Source organism: Schistocerca americana, chromosome 6, assembly GCF_021461395.2.
Source record: "Schistocerca americana isolate TAMUIC-IGC-003095 chromosome 6, iqSchAmer2.1, whole genome shotgun sequence".
In the NCBI taxonomy this organism is placed as follows: Eukaryota; Metazoa; Arthropoda; class Insecta; order Orthoptera; family Acrididae; genus Schistocerca; species Schistocerca americana.
In genome coordinates, this window is record NC_060124.1 from 28,646,485 (window position 1) to 28,670,923 (window position 24,439).

Genomic DNA, 24,439 nt, shown 5'->3' on the forward strand with positions numbered 1-24,439 from the left:
TCTTTCCTGATGAGGCAACAGTTTGTTGCGAAAGCTTGAATCTTGTGTGTATGTTTGTGTTTGTTTGTGTGTCTATCGACCTGCCAGCGCTTTTGTTCGGTAAGTCACCTCATCTTTGTTTTTATATATATATATATATATATATCTAAAAAGAAAGATGACGAAACTTACCAAACAAAAGCGCTGGCAGGTCGATAGACACACAAACAAACACAAACATACACACAAAATTCTAGCTTTCGCAACCAATGGTTGCCTCGTCAGGAAAGAGGGAAGGAGAAGGAAAGACAAAAGGATATGGGTTTTAAGGGAGAGGGTAAGGAGTCATTCCAATCCCGGGAGCGGAAAGACTTACCTTAGGGGGAAAAAAGGACAGGTATACACTCGCACACACACACATATCCATCCACACATACACAGACACAAGCAGACATTTGTAAAGGCAAAGAGTTTGGGCATTTTTTGGGCAGAGATGTCAGTCGGGGCGGATGTACAGAGGCAAAGATGAAGTTGAAAGACAGGTGAGGTATGAGCGGCGGCAAATTGAAATTAGAAATTAGCGGAGATTGAGGCCTGGCGGATAGCGAGAAGAAAGGATATGCTGAAGGGCAAGTTCCCATCTCCGGAGTTCTGACAGGTTGGTGTTAGTGGGAAGTATCCAGATAACCCGGACGGTGTAACACTGTGCCAAGATGTGCTGGCCGTGCACCAAGGCATGTTTAGCCACAGGGTGATCCTCATTACCAACAAACACTGTCTGCCTGTGTCCATTCATGCGAATGGACAGTTTGTTGCTGGTCATTCCCACATAGAACGCTTCACAGTGTAGGCAGGTCAGTTGGTAAATCACGTGGGTGCTTTCACACGTGGCTCTGCCTTTGATCGTGTACACCTTCCGGGTTACAGGACTGGAATAGGTGGTGGTGGGAGGGTGCATGGGACAGGTTTTACACCGGGGGCGGTTACAGGGGTAGGAGCCAGAGGGTAGGGAAGGTGGTTTGGGGATTTCATAGGCATGAACTAAGAGGTTGCGAAGGTTAGGTGGACGGCGGAAAGACACTCTTGGTGGAGTGGGGAGGATTTCATGAAGGATGGATCTCATTTCAGGGCAGGATTTGAGGAAGTCGTATCCCTGCTGGAGAGCCACATTCAGAATCTGATCCAGTCCCGGAAAGTATCCTGTCACAAGTGGGGCACTTTTGGGGTTCTTCTGTGGAAGGTTCCGGGTTTGAGGAGATGAGGATGTGGCTCTGGTTATTTGCTTCTGTACCAGGTCGGGAGGGTAGTTACGGGATGCAAAAGCTGTTTTCAGGTTGTTGGTGTAATGGTTCAAGGATTCCGGACTGGAGCAGATTCGTTTGCCACGAAGACCTAGGCTGTAGGGAAGGGACCGTTTGATGTGGAATGGGTGGCAGCTGTCATAATGGAGGTACTGTTGCTTGTTGGTGGGTTTAATGTGGACGGACGTGTGAAGCTGGCCATTGGACAGGTGGAGGTCAACGTCAAGGAAAGTGGCATGGGATTTGGAGTAGGACCAGGTGAATCTGATGGAACCAAAGGAGTTGAGGTTGGAGAGGAAATTCTGGAGTTCTTCTTCACTGTGAGTCCAGATCACGAAAATGTCATCAATAAATCTGTACCAAACTTCGGGTTGGCAGGCCTGGGTAACCAGGAAGGCTTCCTCTAAGCGACCCATGAATAGGTTGGCATACGAGGGGGCCATCCTGGTACCCATGGCTGTTCCCTTCAATTGTTGGTATGTCTGGCCTTCAAAAGTGAAGAAGTTGTGGGTCAGGATGAAGCTGGCTAAGGTAATGAGGAAAGAGGTTTTAGGTAGGGCGGCAGGTGATCGGCGTGAAAGGAAGTGCTCCATCGCAGCGAGGCCCTGGACATGCGGAATATTTGTGTATAAGGAAGTGGCATCAATGGTTACAAGAATGGTTTCCGGGGGTAACAGACTGGGTAGGGATTCCAGGCGTTTGAGAAAGTGGTTGGTGTCTTTGATGAAGGATGGGAGACTGCATGTAATGGGTTGAAGGTGTTGATCTACGTAGGCAGAGATGCGTTCGGTGGGGGCTTGGTAACCAGCTACAATGGGAGCTGTGTATGTGGCTGAGGGACTGCGTCAGCTTTCAGACAACACTACTTACAAAGTTTGCCAAGGCAATCCCATTCCTGATGTCCAGGCGGAGCTTCAAGGAATCCTCAGAACCTTAGGCCCCCTACAAAACCTTTCACCCGACTCCATCAACCTCCTGACCCCACCAACACCCCGCACCCCTACCTTCTACCTTCTTCCCAAAATTCACAAACCCAATCATCCCGGCCGTCCCATTGTAGCTGGTTACCAAGCCCCCACCGAACGCATCTCTGCCTACGTAGATCAACACCTTCAACCCATTACATGCAGTCTCCCATCCTTCATCAAAGACACCAACCACTTTCTCAAACGCCTGGAATCCCTACCCAGTCTGTTACCCCCGGAAACCATTCTTGTAACCATTGATGCCACTTCCTTATACACAAATATTCCGCATGTCCAGGGCCTCGCTGCGATGGAGCACTTCCTTTCACGCCGATCACCTGCCGCCCTACCTAAAACCTCTTTCCTCATTACCTTAGCCAGCTTCATCCTGACCCACAACTTCTTCACTTTTGAAGGCCAGACATACCAACAATTGAAGGGAACAGCCATGGGTACCAGGATGGCCCCCTCGTATGCCAACCTATTCATGGGTCGCTTAGAGGAAGCCTTCCTGGTTACCCAGGCCTGCCAACCCGAAGTTTGGTACAGATTTATTGATGACATTTTCGTGATCTGGACTCACAGTGAAGAAGAACTCCAGAATTTCCTCTCCAACCTCAACTCCTTTGGTTCCATCAGATTCACCTGGTCCTACTCCAAATCCCATGCCACTTTCCTTGACGTTGACCTCCACCTGTCCAATGGCCAGCTTCACACGTCCGTCCACATTAAACCCACCAACAAGCAACAGTACCTCCATTATGACAGCTGCCACCCATTCCACATCAAACGGTCCCTTCCCTACAGCCTAGGTCTTCGTGGCAAACGAATCTGCTCCAGTCCGGAATCCTTGAACCATTACACCAACAACCTGAAAACAGCTTTTGCATCCCGTAACTACCCTCCCGACCTGGTACAGAAGCAAATAACCAGAGCCACATCCTCATCTCCTCAAACCCGGAACCTTCCACAGAAGAACCCCAAAAGTGCCCCACTTGTGACAGGATACTTTCCGGGACTGGATCAGATTCTGAATGTGGCTCTCCAGCAGGGATACGACTTCCTCAAATCCTGCCCTGAAATGAGATCCATCCTTCATGAAATCCTCCCCACTCCACCAAGAGTGTCTTTCCGCCGTCCACCTAACCTTCGCAACCTCTTAGTTCATGCCTATGAAATCCCCAAACCACCTTCCCTACCCTCTGGCTCCTACCCCTGTAACCGCCCCCGGTGTAAAACCTGTCCCATGCACCCTCCCACCACCACCTATTCCAGTCCTGTAACCCGGAAGGTGTACACGATCAAAGGCAGAGCCACGTGTGAAAGCACCCACGTGATTTACCAACTGACCTGCCTACACTGTGAAGCGTTCTATGTGGGAATGACCAGCAACAAACTGTCCATTCGCATGAATGGACACAGGCAGACAGTGTTTGTTGGTAATGAGGATCACCCTGTGGCTAAACATGCCTTGGTGCACGGCCAGCACATCTTGGCACAGTGTTACACCGTCCGGGTTATCTGGATACTTCCCACTAACACCAACCTGTCAGAACTCCGGAGATGGGAACTTGCCCTTCAGCATATCCTTTCTTCTCGCTATCCGCCAGGCCTCAATCTCCGCTAATTTCTAATTTCAATTTGCCGCCGCTCATACCTCACCTGTCTTTCAACTTCATCTTTGCCTCTGTACATCCGCCCCGACTGACATCTCTGCCCAAAAAATGCCCAAACTCTTTGCCTTTACAAATGTCTGCTTGTGTCTGTGTATGTGTGGATGGATATGTGTGTGTGTGCGAGTGTATACCTGTCCTTTTTTCCCCCTAAGGTAAGTCTTTCCGCTCCCGGGATTGGAATGACTCCTTACCCTCTCCCTTAAAACCCATATCCTTTTGTCTTTCCTTCTCCTTCCCTCTTTCCTGACGAGGCAACCATTGGTTGCGAAAGCTAGAATTTTGTGTGTATGTTTGTGTTTGTTTGTGTGTCTATCGACCTGCCAGCGCTTTTGTTTGGTAAGTTTCGTCATCTTTCTTTTTAGATATATTTTTCCCACGTGGAATGTTTCCCTCTATTATATTCATATCATTAATTTGAAGCCAACAATCACGTTTGTTATTGTTATCGTTATTGTTATTGTCACTGTTACATTTCGAAGTCTTTTCTGTCGTCTTATTTCCTCCTTCTGTTTTTGCCATCACTTTCTATTCACCTTCTCCTTTTTTACCGTAATCCAGTATACAATTTTATCCCGTCGACATACACTCAATAATACGTAATAATACGTAAATCACTTCCAAACCATAACCAAAAAAATTTTTTTTTCCGCTTTGCTGCTATAAAATCCACCGTTTCCAGTCCACAAACAGTTCCTTTCAGCTATTAAACAACCCTTTCGGCAGTTTTAATAACTTTTGCTTTATTTCCATTTCCGTTTTTCTCACATCACCGATCATTTTTAGCCGCTTCCCACAGGTTTTAACGTCATTATTTCTTCATCAAACAATTGTTAGCTTCATTTCCATAATCTGCCACCACCAAACCACTCCTTTTAATACATCCTCACGTAGTTTTTTCGAAATTTTCCCGAATTTCTCCACCCTTTAACGTGTTTTGGCGGCAACACAACCACCTAACCTTTATGCACATCATTATCTACCTACACAAGTTCACCACAGGATCAACATAGCCCAGCCCTAACCAACCCTTTTTCGCCTTTTTTCACACCAGATCTCCATTTGCTTTCTAATTTTACCTTTCTCTCTCCCCATATATATTTTTTCATATTTATTCTCATTTTCATTTCAGCCTCGTGTTCCACTTTCCACCTTCTAGTACCATGTCACCCTCACAACACCTTCACAACGACCCCATTAAGTTTTATTTACATTCCCTCCGCAAACATGCCTTCGCCCTAGCCAGAATACACTCCCATATTTTATTTTCTCAGGCTTGTCTGACATTTGGCATCACCCCCAAAGGCCTCACACTTAAAGTTCCCATCTCTGGCTGCAACCCTTCTTTCCATCAGTCCCTATACCAGTTCCAAACCAAACAATCCATTGCCCTCACCCACCTAATCCTTCACCTACACATCCACTCAGCCAATCAACACGCCCATCAACTCCTATCCTTTATAAAAATCCTCAATCTTTCCTCTCCCACATCCACACCTGTTGTTCAGAGCATCCTCCCACAGGCCAACCACAAATTAGAGCAGCATGCCACCCTCCACCTTAAAAAACTATCCAATCTCCTGGTTTCCCACCTCCGGAAAGGCAACTCACTCACCCTTCACAACCTTTCCAGCAAACCTCAACCTCCTCTCATTGCACACAAACCCAGTCTCTCCCATCTACTCAATCTCCCACTTCCAGCTCCACTCCCTCCCAAACCTCAAAATTCCAATCAACGCAATCTGGAACCACAACACCCCAATTCAGTAGTTAACCTTTCCTCCAAACCTCTCTCCCAATCCGAAACCTCTGTCCTATCCAAAGGCCTCACCTTCAGCCCCACTCCCAGATTTAACCAAACAGCCCTCGTCAAAGATTTACTGTCCTACACCCGTACTCTCTGCTGGAAGTATCACTTTGCCACGAAGAAAAATGATCCTAATCCTACTCCTAAGGATCCAACTCCCCAAGACACTATCCAAATTGAACCATGCCTGGAACAGTTCCGTCCTCCGTCACAGCGGGACCCACCTCCTCTTCCTCAAAATCACCCTCTCCTAACCTTCCAGGAATTTCTGACTTCCAGCCTTGCCTCTCAATCCTTCTTAAAAAACCTTAATCCTACTCCCAACATCACCACTGCTGAAGCCCAGGCTATCCGTGATCTGAAGGCTGACCGATCCATCGTCATTCTTCCGGCGGACAAGGGTTCCACAACTGTGGTACTTGATCGTCGGGAGTATGTGGCTGAGGGACTGCGTCAGCTTTCAGACAACACTACTTACAAAGTTTGCCAAGGCAATCCCATTCCTGATGTCCAGGCGGAGCTTCAAGGAATCCTCAGAACCTTAGGCCCCCTACAAAACCTTTCACCCGACTCCATCAACCTCCTGACCCCACCAACACCCCGCACCCCTACCTTCTACCTTCTTCCCAAAATTCACAAACCCAATCATCCCGGCCGTCCCATTGTAGCTGGTTACCAAGCCCCCACCGAACGCATCTCTGCCTACGTAGATCAACACCTTCAACCCATTACATGCAGTCTCCCATCCTTCATCAAAGACACCAACCACTTTCTCAAACGCCTGGAATCCCTACCCAGTCTGTTACCCCCGGAAACCATTCTTGTAACCATTGATGCCACTTCCTTATACACAAATATTCCGCATGTCCAGGGCCTCGCTGCGATGGAGCACTTCCTTTCACGCCGATCACCTGCCGCCCTACCTAAAACCTCTTTCCTCATTACCTTAGCCAGCTTCATCCTGACCCACAACTTCTTCACTTTTGAAGGCCAGACATACCAACAATTGAAGGGAACAGCCATGGGTACCAGGATGGCCCCCTCGTATGCCAACCTATTCATGGGTCGCTTAGAGGAAGCCTTCCTGGTTACCCAGGCCTGCCAACCCGAAGTTTGGTACAGATTTATTGATGACATTTTCGTGATCTGGACTCACAGTGAAGAAGAACTCCAGAATTTCCTCTCCAACCTCAACTCCTTTGGTTCCATCAGATTCACCTGGTCCTACTCCAAATCCCATGCCACTTTCCTTGACGTTGACCTCCACCTGTCCAATGGCCAGCTTCACACGTCCGTCCACATTAAACCCACCAACAAGCAACAGTACCTCCATTATGACAGCTGCCACCCATTCCACATCAAACGGTCCCTTCCCTACAGCCTAGGTCTTCGTGGCAAACGAATCTGCTCCAGTCCGGAATCCTTGAACCATTACACCAACAACCTGAAAACAGCTTTTGCATCCCGTAACTACCCTCCCGACCTGGTACAGAAGCAAATAACCAGAGCCACATCCTCATCTCCTCAAACCCGGAACCTTCCACAGAAGAACCCCAAAAGTGCCCCACTTGTGACAGGATACTTTCCGGGACTGGATCAGATTCTGAATGTGGCTCTCCAGCAGGGATACGACTTCCTCAAATCCTGCCCTGAAATGAGATCCATCCTTCATGAAATCCTCCCCACTCCACCAAGAGTGTCTTTCCGCCGTCCACCTAACCTTCGCAACCTCTTAGTTCATGCCTATGAAATCCCCAAACCACCTTCCCTACCCTCTGGCTCCTACCCCTGTAACCGCCCCCGGTGTAAAACCTATCCCATGCACCCTCCCACCACCACCTATTCCAGTCCTGTAACCCGGAAGGTGTACACGATCAAAGGCAGAGCCACGTGTGAAAGCACCCACGTGATTTACCAACTGACCTGCCTACACTGTGAAGCGTTCTATGTGGGAATGACCAGCAACAAACTGTCCATTCGCATGAATGGACACAGGCAGACAGTGTTTGTTGGTAATGAGGATCACCCTGTGGCTAAACATGCCTTGGTGCACGGCCAGCACATCTTGGCACAGTGTTACACCGTCCGGGTTATCTGGATACTTCCCACTAACACCAACCTGTCAGAACTCCGGAGATGGGAACTTGCCCTTCAGCATATCCTTTCTTCTCGCTATCCGCCAGGCCTCAATCTCCGCTAATTTCTAATTTCAATTTGCCGCCGCTCATACCTCACCTGTCTTTCAACTTCATCTTTGCCTCTGTACATCCGCCCCGACTGACATCTCTGCCCAAAAAATGCCCAAACTCTTTGCCTTTACAAATGTCTGCTTGTGTCTGTGTATGTGTGGATGGATATGTGTGTGTGTGCGAGTGTATACCTGTCCTTTTTTCCCCCTAAGGTAAGTCTTTCCGCTCCCGGGATTGGAATGACTCCTTACCCTCTCCCTTAAAACCCATATCCTTTTGTCTTTCCTTCTCCTTCCCTCTTTCCTGACGAGGCAACCATTGGTTGCGAAAGCTAGAATTTTGTGTGTATGTTTGTGTTCGTTTGTGTGTCTATCGACCTGCCAGCGCTTTTGTTTGGTAAGTTTCGTCATCTTTCTTTTTAGATATATTTTTCCCACGTGGAATGTTTCCCTCTATTATATATATATATATATATGGCTATTACAAATGATTGAAGGGATTTCATAAATTCACTGTAGCTCCATTCATTGGCATATGGTCACGACACGCTACAGATACGTAGAAAAACTCATAAAGTTTTGTTCGGCTGAAGCTGCACTTCAGGTTTCTGCTGCCAGAGCGCTTGAGAGCGCAGTGAGACAAAATGGTGACAGGAGCCGAGAAAGCATATGTTGTGCTTGAAATGCACTCTCATCAGTCAGTCATAACAGTGCAACGACACTTCAGGACGAAGAACAAAAACAAAGATCCACCAACTGCTAACTCCATTCGTCATTATTTCTTCGCCAGACAATTGTTAGCCTCATTTTCATAATCTGCCACCACAAAACCACTCTTTTTAATACATTTACACGCCGTTTTTTCGAAATTTTCCCGAATCTCTCCATCCTTTAACGTGTTTTGTCGGCAACACAACCACCTAACCTTTGTGCACATCGTTGTCTACCAACCCAAGTTCATCACAGGATCAACATAGCTCAGCTTTATCCAACACTTTTTCGCCTTTTTTCACAACAGATCTCCAGTTACTTTCTCCAGTTATTTTCATTTTCATTTCAACCTCATGTTACACTTTCCACCTTCTAATACCATGTCACCCTCACAACATTCCCACAATGACCCCATTAAGTTTTATTTACATTCCCTCCGCAAACATGCCTTTAAGCCTAGCCAGATTACACTCGCATATTTTATTTTCTCAGGCTTGTCTGACATTTGGCATTACCCCCAAAGGCCGCACACTTAAAGTTCCCATCTCTGGCTGCAACCCTTCTTTCCATCAGTCCCTATACCAGTTCCAAATTGAACAATTCATTGCCCTTACCCACCTAATGCTTCACCTACACATCAACTCAGTCAATGAACACACCCGTCAACTCCTATCCTTAATAAAAGTCCTCAATCTTTCCTCTCCCACATCCACACCGGCTGTTCAGAGCATCCTCCTACAGGCCAACCGCAAATTAGAACAGCATGCCACCCTTCACCTCAAAAACCTATCCAATCTCCTGGTTTCCCACCTCCGGAAAGGCAACTCACTCACCCTTCACAACCTTTCCAGCAAACCTCAACCTCCTCTCATTGCACACAAACCCAGTCTTTCCCATCTACTCAACCTCCCACTTCCAGCTCCACTCCCACCAAAACCTCAAAATTCCAATCAACACAATCTGGCACCATAACACCGTAATTCAGTAGTTAATCTTTCCTCCAAACCTCCCTCCCAATCCGAAATCTCTGTCCTATCCGAAGGCCTCACCTTCAGCCCCACTCCCAGATTCAACCAAACAGCCCTCGTCAAAGATTTACTGTCCTACACTCGTACTCTCTGCTGGAAGTATCACTTTGCCACGAAGAAAAATGATCCTAATCCTACTCCTAATGATCCAACTCCCCAAGACACTATCCAAACTGAACCCTGCCTGGAACAGTTCCGTCCTCCATCACAGCGGGACCCACCTACTCTTCCTCAAAATCACCCTCTCCAAACCTTCCAGGAATTTCTGACTTCCAGCCTTGCCTCTCAATCCTTCTTAAAAAACCTTAATCCTACTCCCAACATCACCACTGCTGAAGCCCAGGCTATCCGTGATCTGAGGGCTGACCGGTCCATCGTCATTCTTCCGGCGGGCAAGGGTTCCACGACCGTGGTACTTGATCGTTGGGAGTATGTGGCTGAGGGACTACGTCAGCTTTCAGGCAACACCACATACAAAGTTTGCCAAGGTAATTCCATTCCGGATGTCCAGGCGGAGCTTCAAGGAATCCTCAGAACCTTAGGCTCCCTACAAAACCTTTCACCTGACTCCATCAACCTCCTGACCCCACTGACACCCCGCACCCCTACCATCTACCTTCTTCCTAAAATTCACAAACCCAATCATCCCGGCCGCCCCATTGTAGCTGGTAACCAAGCCCCCACAGAACGTATCTCTGCCTACATAGATCAACACCTTCATCCCATTACATGCAGTCTCCCATCCTTCATCAAAGACACCAACCACTTTCTCGAACGCCTGGAATCCTTACCCAATCCGTTACCCCCGGAAACCATCCTTGTAACCATTGATGCCACTTCCTTATACACAAACATCCCGCACGTCCAGGGCGTCGCTGCGATGGAGCACTTCCTTTCACGCCGATCACCTGCCACCCTACCTAAAACCTCTTTCCTCATTACCTTAGCCAGCTTCATCCTGACCCACAACTTCTTCACTTTTGAAGGCCAGACATACCAACAATTAAAGGGAACAGCCATGGGTACCAGGATGGCCCCCTCGTACGCCAACCTATTCATGGGTCGCTTAGAGGAAGCCTTCTTGGTTACCCAGGCCTGCCAACCCAAAGTTTGGTACAGATTTATTGATGACATCTTCATGATCTGGACTCACAGTGAAGAAGAACTCCAGATTTTCCTCTCCAACCTCAACTCCTTTGGTTCCATCAGATTCACCTGGTCCTACTCCAAATCCCATGCCACTTTCCTTGATGTTGACCTCCACCTGTCCAATGGCCAGCTTCACACGTCCATCCACATCAAACCCACCAACAAGCAACAGTACCTCCATTATTACAGCTGCCACCCATTCCACATCAAACGGTCCCTTCCCTACAGCCTAGGTCTTCATGGCAAACGAATCTGCTCCAGTCCGGAATCCCTGAACCATTACACCAACAACCTGACAACAGCTTTCGCATCCTGCAACTACCCTTCCGACCTGGTACAGAAGCAAATAACCAGAGCCACTTCCTCATCCCCTCAATCCCAGAATCCCCCACAGAAGAATCACGAAAGTGCCCCACTTGTGACAGGATACTTTCCGGGACTGGACCAGACTCTGAATGTGGCTCTCCAGCAGGGATACGACTTCCTCAAATCCTGCCCTGAAATGAGATCCATCCTTCATTAAATCCTCCCCACTCCACCAAGAGTGTCTTTCCGCTGTCCACCTAACCTTCGTAACCTCTTAGTTCATCCCTATGAAATCCCCAAACCACCTTCCCTACCCTCAGGCTCCTATCCTTGTAACCACCCCCGGTGTAAAACCTGTCCCATGCACCCTCCTACCACCACCTACTCCAGTCCTGTAACCTGGAAGGTGTACACGATCAAGGGCAGAGCCACGTGTGAAAGCACCCACGTGATTTACCAACTGACCTGCCTACACTGTGATGCATTCTATGTGGGAATGAACAGCAACAAACTGTCCATTCGCATGAATGGACTCAGGCAGACAGTGTTTGTTGGTAATGAGGATCACCCTGTGGCTAAACATGCCTTGGTGCACGGCCAGCACATCTTGGCACAGTGTTACACCGTCCGGATTATCTGGATACTTCCCACCAACACCAACCTATCCGAACTCCGGAGATGGAAACTTGCTCTTCAATATATCCTCTCTTCCCATTACCCACCCGGCCTCAATCTCCGCTAATTTCAAGTTGCCGCCACTCATACCTCACCTGTCATTCAACATCATCTTTGCCCCTGCACGTCCGCCTCGACTGACATCTCTGCCCAAACTCTTTGTCTTTAAATATGTCTGCTTGTGTCTGTATATGTGTGGATGGATATGTGTGTGTGTGCGAGTGTATGCCCGTCCTTTTTTCCCCCTAAGGTAAGTCTTTCCGCTCCCGGGATTGGAATGACTCCTTACCCTCTCCCTTAAAACCCACATCCTTTCGTCTTTCCCTCTCCTTCCCTCTTTCCTGATGAGGCAGCAGTTTGTTGCGAAAGCTTGAATTTTGTGTGTATGTTTGTGTTTGTTTGTGTGTCTGTCGACCTGCCAGCACTTTCATTTGGTAAGTCACATCATCTTTGTTTTTAGATATATATTTCCTACGTGGAATGTTTCCCTCTATTATAACCATATATATATATATATATATATATCTAAAAAGAAAGATGATGAAACTTACCAAACAAAAGCGCTGGCAGGTCGATAGACACACAAACAAACACAAACATATATTGTGTGTCTATCGACCTGCCAGCGCAACAAAAGCGCTGGCAGGTCGATAGACACACAAACAAACACAAACATATATTGTGTGTCTATCGACCTGCCAGCGCTTTTGTTTGGTAAGTTTCATCATCTTTCTTTTTAGATATATTTTTCCCACGTGGAATGTTTCCCTCTATTTTTATATATATATATATATATATATATATATATATATATATATATATATATATATATATATATACAGGGCTATTACAAATGATTGAAGGGATTTCATAAATTCACTGTAGCTCCATTCATTGGCGTATGGTCACGACACACTACAGATACGTAGAAAAACTCATAAAGTTTTGTTCGGCTGAAGCTGCACTTCAGGTTTCTGCCGCCAGAGCGCTTGAGAGCGCAGTGAGACAAAATGGTGACAGGAGCCGAGAAAGCATATGTTGTGCTTGAAATGCACTCTCATCAGTCAGTCATAACAGTGCAACGACACTTCAGGACGAAGAACAAAAACAAAGATCCACCAACTGCTAACTCCATTCGGCGATAGTATGCGCAGTTTAAAGCTTCTGGATGCCTCTGTAAGGGGAAATCAACGGGTCGGCCTGCAGTGAGCGAAGAAACGGTTGAACGCGTGCTGGCAAGTTTCACGCATAGTGATGTGAAAGAATCAGTGTTTAAACCTCCTCTACCAAGAAACGTGCCAGAACTTCGAGCTCGCATCAACAATGCTTTCGAACTCATTGATGGGGACATGCTGCGCCGAGTGTGGGAGGAACTTGATTATCGGTTTGATGTCTGCCGAATCACTAAAGGGGCACATATCAAACATTTGTGAATGCCTAAAAAAAACTTTTTGAGTTTTTGTATGTGTGTGCAAAGCATTGTGAATATATCTCAAATAAAAAAGTTATTGTAGAGCTGTGAAATCACTTCAATCATTTGTAATAACCCTATATATATATGTATATATATATATATATATATATAAAGAAAGATATTTTTTATATTTATTTTTATATATATTTTTTATATATATTTTTCCCACGTGGAATGTTTCCCTCTATTATATATATATATATATATATATATATATATATATATATATATATATATATATAGAGGTAAACATTCCACGTAGGAAAAATGTATCTAAAAAGAAAGTTGATGTGACTTACCAAATGAAAGTCTTTAAATATGTCTGCTTGTGTCAGTATATGTGCGGATGGATATGTGTGTGTGTGCGACTGTATACCCGTCCTTTTTTTCCCCCTAAGGTAAGTCTTTCCGCTCCCGGGATTGGAATGACTCCTTACCCTCTCCCTTAAAACCCACATCCTTTCGTCTTTCCCTCTCCTTCCTTCTTTCCTGATGAGGCAACAGTTTGTTGCGAAAGCTTGAATTTTGTGTGTCTGTTTGTGTTTGTTTGTGTGTCTGTCGACCTGCCAGCACTCTCATTTGGTAAGTCACATCATCTTTGTTTTTTATATATATATATATATATATATATATATATATATATATATATAGGGTTATAAGCGCTGGCAGGTTGACAGACACACAAACAAACACTAACACACACACAAAATTCAAGCTTTCACAACAAACCGCCGCCTCATCAGGAAAGAAGGAAGGAGAGGGAAAGACGAAAGGATGTTGGTTTTAAGGAAGAGGGCAAGGAGCCACCCCAATCCCAGGTGCGGAAAGACTCACCTTAGGGGGAAAAAAGGACGGGCATACACTCGCACACACACACACACATCCATCCACACATATACAGACACAAGCAGACATATTTAAAGACAAAGAGTTTGGGCAGAGATGTCAGTCGAGGCAGAAGTGCAGGGGCAAAGATGTTGTAGAATGACAGGTGAGGTATGAGTGGCAGCTTGAAATTAGCAAAGATTGAGGGCTGGTCTTTTTTTCAGAAGCTTTCTTTATAGTACTTTTGTTACATTCACTTTCCATGAAAGAGTGTTCTAGCTTCTCAAGTCAGACCTCTAGGCTGTTGGTCCTGTTGATTTGTTGTGCTGTCACATTAATGTGTGAATAACTTAGGCTGTTTTGATTTGGGTTGTGATTGTCTGTACATGTTCACTTCCTGAACAATGTGTTTCCAAGTTTCCCATTGTGCATCCTTTAGACCTCAACGTCCAGCAAAAATAGCACATCATCCTTTTCTGTTTCCACTATGAACTATGTTTTACAATGTTGTTGTAGCTGGTAATAGCGTGTGTTTTCTTCTCTGCACAAATGATGAATGTGTGTCACCCACATATCAAAACTAACATTTATGGTGCATGAATAGCAGAAGAGAGTGATGCTTCCATAAATAATTCTCCAGCTATTGGTAACAGTGGGGACTCGATTTCCACACAGTGTATCTGATAATAAAATTGACATCCCAGTTGAAGGAAGTATTCAACAGACAGTGCCACACAAAGCCACAAAGATGTCTTAGTTTGTTCATTAAGAACTTCACTTACAGGTATGTTGGTGAATTAATATCATTAACTTTGGGCCTTAATGGGTATACTTCCTTGTTTACCTTAGGTACTCTGTAGATCCTTGGTGTGTACTTTGTAGATCCTTGGTGTTGCTGGAACTTAGATGATGGCCCTTCTTGCTGTGTCACATTGCATTGTGAACTCAGTTATAGCATGCATGTGTCTAATTATCTTAGCAGTAGAGTCACTCGTATGTTCTTTATACGTGGGTTTTTTGATGAGGCCCCTCATTCTGGCATCATAGTCCACTGTGTCATAATAATGAACATTTTGCCCTTGTCAGCTTGTAATACTGAAATTTCCCGACAGTTCTTCAGTTCAAACATGACATTCCATTTTTCCATAGAGATATTATCTTGTGGCATCTTAGCTCATGGCTGGGTACTGATTGTGCTTTGTCTAGTCTTCTCTGCTTCTGCCCATAGTATTATAGGTCATGTAGTGAGGCTACCACTGCCTATATCATTTCTTATATTATTTCTTTTGTGGGGACCTAGTTTGGAGACACTGTGAAGTTGAGCCCTTTGGATAGCACTTCCACACCTGTGTCACTGAGGATATTACTGAGGATGTTCGTGATTGTTTGTCCAAGACAATCTTACCCCCTGTGAATATGGTGTATTACTTTCCTATTGCAGAAGTCTATAAGCTTAGCTGTGGCTGTGGCCTGGTCTGTTTTGATGACAGGTTGCCTTATAAACACACAATTGTGAATCACAAGTGGTATAAGAGGGTTGATCAACAAACAGTCACCGGCAGCAAATCATAAAGACCAGTGTGTTTGGTGCATACAATTTAAACAAACAAATGTCTTAGTCAAGCAGCCAGTTGCCACTAAACAAAAAATCAGAGAAGCTTATGCATGAAGCTTACGTATCTTGACCGTAATCTTCCTTCCAGTGATGCTCAGTATTCTACAAGGGGCATTCAGTAACTAATGTAACATTTTTTTTTTTTCTGAAAGAAGGCTTTTTTTCTTCAGGATTCCAATACGCCAAATTAATCCTCACTCTTTTGCTGCAAAATTCTATTTTTAAACATATCTCAATTCAATGTGATGGCCTTATGCCACCTTAGTATGAGGATCTGAATGCTCCCATGGTACCTCTTTAGTGGTTTTCGCATTGGAGCTAATGTCTGCAGCAATAACCTCCCTGTCATCCATGTACTGCTTTCCATGGAGTGCATCCATCAGTGAGCCAAACAGATGGAAGTTGAAAGGTGCGAGATCCGGGCTGTTGGGTAGGTGATCTGGGCTGTACTGTGGATGAGGAAGAACAGTCCACTGAAGTTTTGTGAGCTCCTATTGAGCTCGTAATTTGCAAGCTATTCTGCACAGATGGTACATTGTTACTCTTTATGATCTGTGTGAGGCCTTGCTGTGTGAAGGAGAAAGAGAAGCTCATTTGTATTTTTGTGGTAATGAACATGCTGAAGTTGTTTCATCAATTTCTTGAGGGTAGCGCAATACACATCAGTGTTGATCGTTGCACCACAAGTGAGGACATCAAACAGAATGACCCCTTAAGAGTCCCAGATGGCAATCGCCATGATTTAGTGGCTGAAGATGTGGTTTTGAAATTTTTCTTCGGAGGATATGTGGTGTGGCACCGTTTTCTTTCCTGCTGGAAGTGATGAACTCATGTTTCATTACCTGTGGCGATGTTTGACAAAAAATTGTAACGATTGACCTCGTAATTTGCAAGCTATTCTGCACAGATGGTACATTGTTACTCTTCATGATCTGCTGTTAGGCAGTGAGGAACCCAGTTGGTGCACAACTTTTGAGTAACCCAGCTGACGGATCAGTGTGTCAGCACTACCAACAGAGTCATCCAGTTGAGCAGCTAGGTGTGTGATTGGAATGTCTGTATGTTCCAACATTGCAGGGCACCCGGGAGATCTGATGGGCTTGCGCGACCTTGTTGCGAAGATGACAGATGCCTCACTCAATGACTCACCATGCTTTTGTTCACTTCAGAGTCTCAGTAGACATTCTGCAAGCAACTATGAATATCTGTGGTGCTCTGGCTTTCTGCCAAAAGAACACAGTGACTGCTCTCTGTTTGGAACGCACCTCCTTTACAGATGCTACTTTGAAGGCTACATACAGCTCCGCCACCTATCGGAGCTTCATGAAACTATAGGGGTGAAGTGGGAATATTCTAGATGTCTCACAACAACAAATTCCACATTCTTTCAACTGAAATTGGCCGAGGGGTGGGGGGTGGGGGGGTGGGGTTGTGGGGGGGGGGGGGGGGGGGTGTGGAAGACATGTTGCACTACTTATTGCAAACCCCTTGTAGTATATTAGGGGCCTTCGAGAAGAAAGTTACACATTACTGCGGAAGGCCAGGTAACTTTTATTGCATGTTTCACTACACTTTCCAAAAAGATGAAAATCACATGGCACAATATCTGGACTTTTCGTCACATGATTCCAAACTTCTTGTTGAAAAGGTTGAAATGAAGCATTGTTGTGCTAGAGAACAATGCATAATTTTCCATGTTCCTTTTTCTTTATGCAGTTGTGTAGCAATGTCAGTTTTGCATAGAATGATTTTTTTAATTAATGATTGTGCCCTTTGCATAAACTCTGTGTATTCAACTCCTTCATAGTCAAAGAAAATGGTGACCATGACCTTCCCTACTGGTGGTGCAACTTTGCATTTCCTCCGCAGAGACGAGGAGGTGCATGTATTCATTAGACACTCTTGTAATTGCAAGTGTGAAATGATGGATGCATGTCTCATTGCCTATAATGATGTTGATTAGGAAATTATTTTCACCCACAGAGTAATGGTCAGGGATGTCCAGAGATGCCGTGACATTGCATATTTGTGCACAGGTGACAGTGATTGCAGAATCCAGGGTGAGCACAATTTCTTATACTGCAGGTGACCTCAAACGATGGAATCAGCACAGCCTGTTGATTTGTGCAAATGCTGAACAATGTCTGCAGTAGTCACTCTACAATATCTGCAATTAGATTCCTTGATTACCTGCACATTTTCATTTGCGGTTGATGTTGACGGTCTTCCTTCACGATCTGCATCACCCATGTGTCTGTGTGTGTGTGTGTGTGTGTGTGTGTGTGTGTGTGTGTGTGCAGCCTTGGTCAAATTGTTGGTACCATTTCACTATAGCAGGATACTACATTCCATTTGGTCCATGTACCTCCAGCATTTTGTTGAGAATCTGTGTGTAATTTAGATGTTATACCCACAGTAATCATACTGTCCCACATACTTCAGTTTAATTGTATTGTCCCACATACCTCAGTTTTGGAGTAAGCTCCCAGTTGCTGTGCTATTTCACTCGCACAATGTGATTCATCTGGTATCCATACCACATCATAACTGTGTGTGCAGGAAAACCAGAACGTGTACTCTCTTCTGAAAATGTGTTCTAGAATGGGATGAAAAGTGTTACTTTCTGAAGTCCCTACATAGTTATCATCAATATTACCATTATCATTAGCACTATTATCATCCTGTTCTTGCTCCATTTCAGAGTTCGAGCCCTTAGGCATTTAGATTCTATAACATTTTACTTTCTGCCTTACTTATTTTTAGACTTGGATGATTCCTCTTGATGACCATTACTTTAGAACTTTACACTGTTCGATTACTGCTTTAATATTTGAAAATAATAAAACTTTTTATAAAACTGTTTCTTGTTTTATACTTTTTATGTTTTAAATGAGAAGGTGTTCTACTGCACTGAGGTTTCACACCAAAAAAAGACAACATAGGCATATAAACCTTTGTACATTGCTGTTTTGAGGGTCTGGACAATTTCTGTTGTGAGAACAAATGGGTTTGTGCAGTGATGAAGACACTGGACTCACATTTTGGAGGACAGCAGTTAAATTCCATTCCTACATCCCAGTGTATGTTTTCCAAGGTTTCCTTAAAGCAAATACTGGGCGGTTCCTTTGGAAAGGAAAAACAGCTGCTTTCCATCCCCAAATTCTCTGATCAAAGCTTTCAGATTATTTTCTACAGAATACTTCATCAACAACATCTTAAACCCCATCTACCTTGCTTTTTTCCTTTATTTTGAGAGGATTACATTCTTAGAGTATGATGTAAAAAATTGAAGATTTGTGCAAATCTGAGTTAAGATTTTTGTGAAATATAATACTAATCCTCACCTTAGACTAGTGCATATTGGTTGTAAAGCTGTTTAGAAGAAGTCAGTGTTTCTTACAATAAAGCTTTCAATGTCCCACAGCATTACTGGTTGAAAATATTGAAAATTTTATTTAATATTTCTACTCTTCCTCCTCTGCTTCATCCACTTTTCCTGCTTTATTTGTTAAGAAATTTTCAGAGTGGAACTTTTTACTCTACAGTTGCTTGTGTGCTGTGACATTTTATGTCTTGAAACATGTTCTATCTGTAGGCACACTAACATCTGTCACAAAGATTATGTGCCTGTCTTGTACCGATACTTTTGGATGAATGTTTTGAACCATTTTTATATTTTGTTTCAGAAAGGACTATGCGTTGCACTTTAAGAATTCAGTTGAAAAACTGCAGAGCTTCACTCAGAAAAAATTTGACAAAAAGAGATGTTTGGATAAAAGATTGGCCAGGTCAAATGTGTATTACTTCCAGTCAGGTGAGTTTTTGTCACTGCATTGATTACATTCCATCATAGGCCACGATTAGAAAGCATTTCAGATGGGGAGTATTTACAATGGAATGGAAATATTTTGTATAAACAGATCCAGTGGACTACAGACTGTACGCGCACATTGATGTATTGCAAAGTTCTGGAAACAAGAAGCCCATTGAAGAAGCTCAGACGAAAGCAGGTATTCTATATTTGTCAACCATTTCTATAATTTTTATTGTCTGATTTATTTGGCTATTATTGTAGTGGTTATTTTTAATTTGAAATGTGCTGTGGCTAATTATGTGTCTGCACTTTTAGAATCAAGTTTTGGGCAAATTCTCAGATGCTATCAGGGGCAGCCTTACAAAAATTCAAAGACTCAAAGTAGTAGCATTGGTTACTATTGAAATTCATGCAAGAGATGTGATTGACAAGATGTACAGATCCAGTAAGTAGTTAAATGTTTCTCAACAATAAAAAAATTAAGAATTGCTGTGGAACAGATATTTAATTAAATGTTGTAATCCTTTTAGATTGCATGGATGTAACAGCATTTGAATGGTTGTCCCAGCTACGGTTTTATTGGGACCGTGAAATTGATGATTGTGTTATACGTCAAACTAACACATATTTTAACTATGGATATGAGTATCTGGGAAATTCTGGCAGACTTGTGATAACACCACTCACTGACAGGTATCAGATTTTCTTCAAAAAGTGCATAGATAGACCTTTTTATATATTTAGTTCTGTGTGTACAAATTGTTATGATGTTACTGTGCTCTCTCTCTCTCTCTCTCTCTCTCTCTCTCTCTCCCCCCCCCCCCCCCCCCTCTCCCTCCCCCTCTCCCTCTGAGTGTGTGTGTGTTTTAATAAATTACTATTATTGTTCTTTTTGCATGTTTACCATCTACAGTATTTCACAAGAAAATACTTTTTCATTCTCAAGGACGGCATGAAAACTGTTGAAAACCTTTCTTTTCTTTTATCTCTCTCTTGTTACATCTTCCTTATAATTCCTGGTGAAATGATGACACCAGCTGGCTATCTGAGAAGGTAAAAATCTGCTGCATGACAATTTATTTTGCATTTTTATTTATTTCATAAATGAAAAGTCTCTGTGCGTAAGAGGAGAAAGGCCTATGGAGACTGAGTAATTTTGCTCATAATGACAAGTGCTGATTATCAATATTTTACGTGCACAATCAAACAAACCACAGAGAAACCACATAGCAACTACAGTAACCATTCCTGACTGTAATTACTGAGCAGTCCAATGATTGACGAAGGTCTGTGTGAATGATATCCCAGTGACTTTGCTGTGAGGTGTATCTGTGTTCTTTGATTAACTGAACAAACTTTTGGTTGAATTTAAATAAAATTTATTTTTTTGGTACAATACGATGTTGCCAACAATTATTCTAGTATGTAAGAAGAGTTTGAGCCACTCATGTATCTGAGAATCTATTCCATATCCTCGTACCTTCATTAACAGTCTGCAGTGGGATACTGTGTCAGGTGCTTTTAGGAAATCTAGAAATATGGAATCTGCCTGCTGCCCTTCATCCATAATTTATAGCAAATCTACATATACATTTATACTCTGATACATGAGGTGCATGGCAGAGTGTACATCCCATTGTACCAGTTATTATGGTTTCTTCCCATTCCATTAAGTTATGGAGTGCAGGAAGAATGATTGTTTGAATGTCTCTGTGCTTGCAGTAATTATTTTTAACCTTATCCTCTCAATCCCTATCTGAGCAATATATAGGGGATTGTAATATATTCCTCGTCATCATGTAAACCTGGTTCTTCAGATTTTCTTAATAGACTTTCTCAGGACAGTTTACATCTGTCTTAAAGTCTTCCAGTTCATTTTTCAGTGTCTCTGTGACACTCTCTCACAGATTAAATGAACCTACTATCGATAAAACTTGTCCACACAATAGCAGTGTTACCTGGTGAGGAATGGGTGCTACACAAACTCACACATGGTGCATGCAGTATCAGTGAGTGTGCTGTTCATCTGTTGTATGAGGAAGGTGTGATCCATCTGAGTTTGACCAGTGGCAGATTGTGATGGCCCAAAGCCTCAGCATGAGCATTTCAGAGTACAACTTGTCGGGTGTTCACGAGGAGTGCTGTGGTGAGTGTTTTCAACACATGGTGAAATCATATCCAGACGTGGGGTTTGTGTGGCCACCCCTCATCACAGATGTCGGATGTTGTAGGAAGGGCAGACTGCTAAGACAGGACAGATGGTGAACTGTGGTGGAACTTACATCAGACTTTATGCTGAATAGAATACAAGTCTTATGAATACACAGTGCACCAAACACTGAAATGGGCATATGACCATCAGCACTGGACATTAGATCAGAGGCAGAGCATTGCATGGTCTGATGTATCTTGATACCTTCTTCATCATGGCGATAGGAAGGCGTCAATTCATCATCTTCCAGTGGAACAGCTCCTTGACACCTGTGCTGTGGGATGAAGACAAGTTGGCGGTGGCTCCATTATGCTCTGGCGAACATTCACATGGGCATCCGTGGGTCAAATTATGTATCGTACACTGATCAGCCAGAATATTATGACTACCTACCTATTAGCTGGTATCGTAGATTGGTTGCAGACCACATACACACCTTTATGACAATATTGTTTCCCAATGGCAGTGGCATTTTTCAGCAAGATAATGCAACATGTCACAAGGCCAGAAGTGTGATGGAGTAGTTCGAGGAACACAGTGGCATGTTATAATTGATGTGTTGGCTCTCCAGCTCACCAGATCTCAACCCAATTGAATGGCAAGAATCCCAACAAACTTCTCCAGACCACACCCGAAGTTACTTCTACACCAGATGATGACTCTCCATCCAAGATAAGATGCTGCATCCTCCCTACCGAAAAGTCCTCAATACAGTCACAAATTTCACTTGACACCCCATATGATCATACTTTTGACAATAAGAGTAGATGTGGTATTGAATCAAGTGCTTTCCGGATATGAAGAAATACTGCATCTAACTGATTGCCTTGATCCAAAGCTTCAGTATGTCATGCAAGAAAAGTCCGAGTTGGATTTCATGTGATCGATGTTTTCGGTATGCATGGTGCTTGGCAGTGAGGAGGTCATTCTGTTCAAGATACCCATTATGTTTGAGCTCAGAATATGTTCTAAGATTGTACAACAAATTGCTGTTAAGGATACTGGGCAGTAGTTTTGTGGATCACTTCTACTACCCTTTTTGTAGAGAGGTGGGACCCATTATTTTTTCCAAGAACTGGACACAGTTTTCTGTTCGAGTGATCTACAATAGCTTATAGATAAAAGAGGGGCTATCTCAGCCACAAATTCAGTTTAGACTCTGGCAGGGATTCCATCTGGGCCTGGAGCGGTGTCTAGTTTTAATGATTTCAGCTATTTCTCAACACCACTGACACTAATACTTATTTCATTAATCTTTGTGGTGATAAGAGGATTAAATTGGGGCAGTTCTCCTGGGTTTTCCTTTGTCAAGGAACATTGAAAATGAATTTAAGCGTTTCAGCTTTTCCTTTGGTACCCACAATTTTAGTTTTTGTCTCTTTCACTAGGATCTGGACACTAACTTTGGTGCCACTAACAGTCCTTGCATATTACTAGAAAAGATTACTTGATAACATTCTGCTACAGCAGTCATGGAAGGCATCATGCACTGCTCTCTTGACAGCAAATGCATTTCATTCAGCATCTCTCTATCTGTAGCCCTGCGGTTTGTTTCACACCTTTTATGCAGTAATCTCGAGTTCTTTACACGGCTGTATACTGTGGAGGTTCCCTCCTATTTTGAACTGTTGTACTGGGTAAATATCTATCCATTGCATGGTCAACTATTCTTTTAAACTTGAGCCACAGTTCTTCTACATGCTCCTGCCCTGTGCTAAAAGTCTTAAGTTCCTCATTGAGATATGACACTACTGACTTTTTATCTGGTGTACTGAACATATAAATATTTCTACTTGTTTTAATTGTCCTTTGTAATTTGGTAATCACTGTTGCCACAGCCACATCATAATCACTGATACAAGTTTTGATGTGGACATCCTCAAAGAGGTCAGGTCTGTTTGTTGCCATTGGATCCAGTATATTTCCATCATGAGTGGGATTCCTAACTGTCTGCAGTAGGTAGTTTTCAGAGAAGGCATTTAGTAAATTTTAGTAGAATGTCTTTATCACACCCACCACTAACAAAACAGTGACTTTCCCAATGAATTGGTGGATGATTAAAGTCTCCACCAATAATTACAGTATGATTGGGGAACTTATGTACAAGTGCACTGAGATTTTCTCTAAAGTTTTCGGTTACATCAGAAGATGGGTCTGGTGGTCGATGGGTCCAATTATCATTTTGTGCCCAACCCCGAATATTAGTCTTGCCAAAACAATCTCACCTACAGCTTCAATTTCCATCTCACTGGATTTGTGTTTCTTGTCTACTGCAACAAATACACCACCTCCATTTCCCATTTGCCTATCTTACACACTTAACTTTTCCCCAATAATCTCACTATTGTCGATTTCAGGTTTCAACAAGCTTCCTGTACCTAGTATTATATGAACTTCACTGCTTTTCATGAACATTTCAAGCTCTGGCACTTTGTTTTGAATGTTTCAATAGTTTACCATTAGGATTTTAATACTCCCACCTGTGGGAGGCATTTCTTTTGACCTTTCACTGTCACTTTTGTGTTTCTTACAGCTGTCATTATGTGTATTGGATGGAGAGTCATGCAATCTAAGAAACTCGTTTGTACACCCCACACACAGGCAGCTACCTGAGTAACAGCCATTGATGTGTAGTGCACGCCTGACCCATTTAGGGGACCCTACAGTTCCCAAACCTGTGCCACAAGTCTAGTAAGTACAGCCTAGTTTTTCACAGA

At 43.7% G+C, this 24,439-nt stretch overlaps 1 protein-coding gene across 1 annotated transcript in view; it reads left to right on the forward strand.

Moving 5' to 3' along the window:
• LOC124619703 (dynein axonemal heavy chain 2) overlaps positions 1-24,439 on the forward strand; it is a 1,014,172-nt gene that overhangs the window by 375,057 nt on the left and 614,676 nt on the right. Inside the window, 4 exon segments of the mRNA XM_047146260.1 lie at positions 19,383-19,510; positions 19,617-19,706; positions 19,826-19,955; positions 20,041-20,203. Of these exon segments, the coding sequence (XP_047002216.1) occupies positions 19,383-19,510; positions 19,617-19,706; positions 19,826-19,955; positions 20,041-20,203 (511 nt within the window).